At 27.4% G+C, this 7500-nt stretch overlaps 1 protein-coding gene across 1 annotated transcript; it reads right to left on the bottom strand.

Moving 5' to 3' along the window:
- Positions 1-3898: 3898 nt before the first annotated feature.
- LOC147468080 (uncharacterized) lies at positions 3899-4905 on the bottom strand. Its single transcript, XM_086555391.1, has 2 exons — positions 4860-4905; positions 3899-4231 (listed from the first exon to the last, which is right to left on the bottom strand). The coding sequence occupies exons 1-2, from the start codon at positions 4866-4868 to the stop codon at positions 3986-3988; spliced, it is 255 nt and encodes an 84-aa protein (XP_086411517.1). The 5' UTR covers positions 4869-4905; the 3' UTR covers positions 3899-3985.
- Positions 4906-7500: the final 2595 nt, after the last annotated feature.

Raw genomic sequence — 7500 nt, 5'->3', positions numbered from 1 at the left:
ATACATATATATATATATTATATATATATATATATATATATATAAATTATTATATATATGTTTATATGTATTAATATACAAATACATATATACGTACATGCATACATACATACATATATATATATATATATTATATATATATATATATATATATATATATATATATATATATATATATATATTATACATATATATACATATATTTATATATATATATATATATATATATATATATGTATACATATATATATATATATATATATATATATATATATATATATATATATATATATATATATATATATATATATATATATGTATGTATGCATGTACGTATATATGTATTTGTATATTAATACATATAAACATATATATGATAATTTATATATATATATATATATATATATATATATATATATATATATATATATACATATATGTATATATGTATTTGTATATTAATACATATATATACATATATGTATATATGTTTTGTATATTAATATATATACATATATATACATATATATAATAGACATATATATATATATATATATATATATATATATATATATATATATATATATATTATGTATATATATATACATATATATGTATGTATGTATGTATATATATGTATATGTATATATATATATATATATATATATATATATATATATATATATATGCATGTGTATATATATATATATATATATATATATATATATATATATATATATATATATATATTTACACACACACATGTGTATGTTTACGTGCATGGATGTGCATATGTATGTATATGTCACAGGAACATTTTACTTAGTATCTTTCAAATCTGTCGAAAAGTAGTTTTTGTTGTAATGATAATACTACGGCAATATTTTTCCTACAATTATAACTGCTTGTTTATTTGATATATTGTGAGTGAAAAGAAGTTGTGCAGGGACTGATGTACACATATCATCTTAGTAATAATTGCCATCAAGTAAAGGCAAGTCTCTGGTTGAGGGGTAGCCACTTGATTTTACGAAACGATTATCCGTAACCAATGTTTATATTCACTAAATAAAGAAATGCATGATTTGTATACAGATAATACGATTTTTTTTATATACAATTGTTAATCGCAGATTGTTTTACGTTCTGCTTTTCTCTCACTTTTTGGAATTTAGATTGTTTGTGTGTGTGATTGTGAATATGTAGTCTTTTAAATCAAAGGTTATATACAGAAGGGAACGTGATCAGCTGCATAAGATTAAGCAAAATGAAAGAAGTTACACAGTGACTGGTTATATGCACCTACTGATGAACATGTAATCTGCTTATGGGGATTGTAATACTGAAGTTTCGAGGAATAGAGGATAGGAATAGGATATGGACATTACTGGGGAATAGATATTTAAAAACAGAAAATGAAAAAAAAAAAAATAATAATAATAAAAGAAAAAACGTGTTGCCATGATAGCTTACATTTGTGTACTATATTCTGAATTGCTCATCTTTATTTGGGGAAAATATTTAATTAATGTCTGACTAACACACGAAGACGATTTTGCACGGGTTTGTCTGCACACCACTCCTTGCGGGCGTACAAATGAGATAAACACCATGAATGACGTGATAATTCATTTGCCGACATCCATAAATATAACTTTTTATATACAATCTACCTTAATAGCGTTTTGTTTCCTCCTCTCTTCCTTTTTTCCAGGTTGTTTAAGTATGTTTGGGAATATGTGCTTTCGTAAATCAAAGGTGATATATAGAAGGCTTAATGGGCAAATTATAAATTGCATAAGATGAACGGAAATGAAAGAACAGTGCTGCGTTATATGCAACTACTGATTAACATGTGATCTATTTATGAGGATTGCAAAACTTAAGTTTCGGTGAATGGGAGATTGGATTAGAATATGGACATTTCTGGGAAATAAATATATGAAAAAATAAAAATAAAAACCGTGTTGTCATGATAGCTTACCTTTGTGTACTACATACTTCATTATCCAACTCTAAATAGGGAGAATGCTTAACTACACACCACGCCATGCGGGCGTACAATGAGATGGATACCGTGAATGATCTACTGACTCGTAGGGAATAGTTTCGATGTTTATTCTCTCGCGGCCGTAAAATTGGCACAGAAAGGACTTTTCTAGATTTACCACCGTGAGAGAGTAAAGGCTAGTGTCACTTACCTATGATGATATCGGTATGGATATATATATATATATATATATATATATATATATACATATATATATATATATATATATACATATATACATATATATATATATATATATATTATATATATATATATATATAGACATATATACATATGCACACACACATAAATGCACACACACACACACACACACATATATGTACATACATATACACATATATGGATATATTTAAGTATATTCACACACACACACACACACACACACTCACACACACACACACACACACACACACACACATATATATATATATATATATATATATATATATATATATATATATATATATATATATATATATATATATATATATATATATATATATATATATATATAATTATATATAAATGTATGTGTGTGCGGATACAACTATGTTTATAGGGGCGTGTGCATTTGTGTGTGTGAGTGTGGAAACATCTTTGTATATAGATGTGTGTACATGCATGCTACTGATACCCATTATCACATACCCTTTTTCATACGGAAACTACAAAAGTAATTATGTGCACCGACATAGCCTGTCTTCATATTACGCTAAAAGAGCAGAAATTATTGAGAAAAAAAATCGCTATAAACTGTATATTTTTTTTCATAATGTTCTGTTAACTTAATTGTTCATATTGTCTGTATAAGAGTCATTATCATCCTCATATGAGACCAATGACATTTTTATATTTTCTGAAGAGTCATAAGTGATGTGCACGATTTTCATAACGTTATATTTGATATCTGCAGAATTAAACTTTTGCATTTTTTCTTATAAATTAAACGTCAATAAATGAATTCTTATTGTTTTGATGGATGTCATAATTTTCAGAATAAAAAAGAGTTGTTCAGAATGCAGGACCAAAATGTAGGAGAGGCAGTGGAAATAGAAATACATAAAATTTCTTGCAGACGATAGCAAGAGCCGATATACTGAAAAATAATCTGATATTTGAATAACACGTTCCTCTATGGTTGAGGTACAGCTACTGAACGGCAGTCAGTGGTTTTAGCAATTGTGACCGAAAGAGCTGGCATCATATAATTTTTGAGGCCAGTATTCAAAAGATGGATAGTTTTTTTCATGGTTTAATGTTGGTACGTCATTGAATGCATCATATAATTAGATAACTGTCCTTTCGTCTGTCTTTAATAGCTTTCATATAGGAGAAATTAATGGATTAAGCATTCATTGCAAACATCGGTTGTACCTTTTACTTATATATAATTTCGAAGCCTGAGCTTCAACAGAAAACTGTGCATGTTGTTGTCTGTCTTTAAGTAATCATGTGCACCGATATAGTCTACTATGTTACGTTTAGAGAAGAAGCAATAAAATCCTTTAAAACTTGATATTGTTATTATCATCAACAATGTTGAAGTCTTGGTGTCGTGGTTGTTTGTAAAGGGTTTATGAGTGGCATTATAATCACTGTCTCCGAACGTTATTTTCTGAAGAAGAGGAAGAAGAAAAAAGATGTACACTATTCTCTACATCCTATTTCCTATATATGCAGAATTAAACATTGAGGGAATTCTCCTTGTTACTGATAATCATCAATTGATCTATAGTTTTTAGAATTACTATTATCATTATCATATATATGTATACACATGCATACATACATCGATGTTTATAACGTACGGGTAGGCAATCAGAAAAGTAATGCATAAGGTTTATTTCAGATGAGAGTATAAAGTCAAAATAGTAGAATATAATCTGCTAGTTTAGAAAGGCAGTCAACATGACTTTATCCATAGTGATTGTAACGGTTGCCGAAACCGTGACCGCGGTTAAAAGATCCAAAACCTCTATTGAAACCATGACCCCTGCTAAATCCGTGACCCCTTCCGAATCCAAAGCCACGATTCCCGCCATAGAATCTTGAAGGGTCAGCCACTGGGTCAGGATCAGCCACTGGATCAGGGTCAGGCATGGCGCTAGTCCATCCTACGAGTCCTGTCAGGGCCACGATCAGGGCCAGAACCATCGACAGCTGTAAAGGTCAAACCAATCAGTAGACGTACATCTAATTTTGAAAGGCAAATAATTACACGGATTGTATGAATAGCAACTGATATATATATATGTATATATATATAAACACATATCCTGTCATATATATTTAAGTATACACACACAAACACACACACACACACACACACACACACACACACACACACACATATATAAATATATATATATATATATATATATATATATATATATATATATATATATATATATATATATATATATATATATATATATATAATCATATATTCATATATATGCATAAATATATGCATCTTTATCTTTGTCTATATACATTTATCTATCTATCTATCTATCTATATCTATCTATCTATATATATATATATATATATATATATATATATATATATATATATATATACAAATGTATGTGCATGTATATGTATATGCACACCTTTAATGTACATGTGGAAAAGCCTCTAGTGGAAAAGCTATTGGTGGATAACATTAATATATTTAAAGACGTTGAACATATAAACCATAGAACATTTTTTGCATTATATATTACTTTATGGAATTCGAAAGTACTGATCATCTTCATTCTATTAAGTTGTAAGTGAATGGCTTACCAGTTTCATGTTGAGATCTGATTTGCTTTGTGTTGCAGCAGGAAAAACTCTGAAGATATAAGGCACGAGTTTGAGCTTATATACAAGACGAACACCAAGGTCAGTAATTATTGGAATTGCCAAACCATAAAAGACTTACCTCGAAGGTCAATCTTTTTTTTTGGGGGGGACGACTAGAAATAGCTAATAGCGAATTAAATATAGAAAGGGATATGGGACATGCAGGAAGCCTGATAGAACAACATGCTATATATGGTATCTCCAAATACACTCATACATAACCCTCCCCCCATATATTTATATACATTATATACATCTCTCTCTCTCTCTCTCTCTCTCTCTCTATCTATCTATCTATCTATCTATATATATATATATATATATATATATATATATATATGTGTGTGTGTGTGTGTGTGTGTGTGAATATATATATATATATATATATATATATATATATATATATATATATATATATATATATATATATATATGTATGTATATATATATATATATACAGAAACACATACACATATGCATATACATATACATAATATTGTATATATATATATATATATATATATATATATATATATATATTTATATATATACATACATACATTTATTTATTCATTTACACACACACCTGTAAATGTCAATGTTTAAGCATATGCATATGTCTGTATTTGTCCATTTGTATGATACATACATATGTATACACACACATATATGGGTATATATACATACATACATATATATATATATATATGTATATATATACATATATATGTATATATATGTATATATATATATATATATATATATATATATATATATATATATATATATATATATATATACATATATGTATACATATATATAAATGAAATGAACTTGTCACAGGATCATATCATTTTTCATTATTGAAATTTGTCCAAAAGTAGTTTTTGTTGTAATACTAATACTAAAGCAATATTTTTCTTACAGTGATAACTGTTTGATTTTTGGATTTGTTATGAGTGAAAAGAAGTTGTGCAGGGACTGATGTACACATATCCTTGTAGGAAGAATTGCCATCAAGCAAAGGCAAGTCTATGGATGAGGGGAGTCATTTTAGCTTACGAAACGACTATCCACAGCCAATGTTTATATTCACTAAATAATGAAATGTATGATTTGTATACAGACAAATATTACTTTTTGTATACAAAATACGTCAAACGTATATTATTTTACCCTCTATTTCTCTCTCACTTTTTGTCTTTTAGATTTTTTATGCGTGTGAGTGTGAATATGTGGTCTCGTAAATCAAAGGTTATATACAGAAGTGAATGATAAATTGCATAAAATTAACATAAATGAAAGAAGTTGCACAATGAAATATTATATACTGATGAATTTGTAGTCTGCTTATGGGGATTGTAATACTAGAGTTCCGATGAATGATTGGATTAGGATACGGACATTACTGAGAAGAAAATAAATAAATAGAAAAAAAAAAAAAAAAATGATTTCTTTTTTTTTTTTTTTTTTGCCATCATAGCCTACCTTTGTTTATTATATCCCGCATTGGTCATCTCTTTATCGGAAGAATGTTTAACTAATGTTTGATTAACATACTGAGTCGAATTTGCGCGGAGGTGTCTTCGCACCACGCCCTGCGTTGTACAAATGAGATGAGCACCATGAATGAGTCGATGAGTCATCTGCCGACATCCACTCTTAGGGAACTATTTCGATATTTACTCTCTCGCGGCGTTGTAGTTGACATACAAAAAGGATTTTTCTAAAGTAATAATATATTTTTTGGTATAAAAATATATAAAAGTTTATGTATATGAATACACACACACGCATGTATATATATATATATATATATATATATATATATATATATATATATATACATATATACATATATATATACATTTATATATATATATATAGACACACACACACACACACACACACACACACACACATATATATATATATATATATATATATATATATATATATATATATATATATTTTTTTATATTTTTTTTTTTTTTTTTGTTTTTTTTTGTTTTTTTTTCTTTTCTTTTATTATTATTATTTTGTATTATCATTTTTGTGTGTGTGTGTGTGTGTTTGCGTTTTGCATGTGTCTGGATACAAGTGTGCTTATAAGGGCATATGCATTTGTGAATATAAGTGCGGATAAATTTCTGTATATAACATATATGCAAATATGTTATTTTAGGTACTATTGATAACCATCAAGATAACCATCATTAAGAGAAGGACGATACACATAAATATTTTTTCAATTTTGGATATACATAATCACATATCATGTGCTTTATATGGAAACTACGAAAGTAATTACATGCATAAAATTTCTTGCAGACGATAATGAGAACCAATATACTGAAAAAATACCCTGACAATATTTGAACATCACATTGCTCTCTGCTTGAGGTACAGCTACTGAACGGCAGTCAGTGGTTTTAGCAGTAGCGATTGTAACCTCTTCATCTGCGTAATCGAAATTGTGACCAAAAGAACTGACATCATATAATTTTTGAGGCCAGTGTTCAAAAGAAGCAAAGACTGGGTAGTTTTTATGGTTTAATGTTGGTTCGTCATTGAATGCATC

This window comes from Penaeus japonicus, unplaced genomic scaffold, assembly GCF_977035675.1.
Source record: "Penaeus japonicus unplaced genomic scaffold, GWHDUDI00000001_assembly GWHDUDI00000031, whole genome shotgun sequence".
Lineage (NCBI taxonomy): Eukaryota > Metazoa > Arthropoda > Malacostraca > Decapoda > Penaeidae > Penaeus > Penaeus japonicus.
The sequence above is the reverse complement of the archived record's forward strand: the minus strand, read 5'-3'. Positions and strand labels throughout refer to the sequence as shown.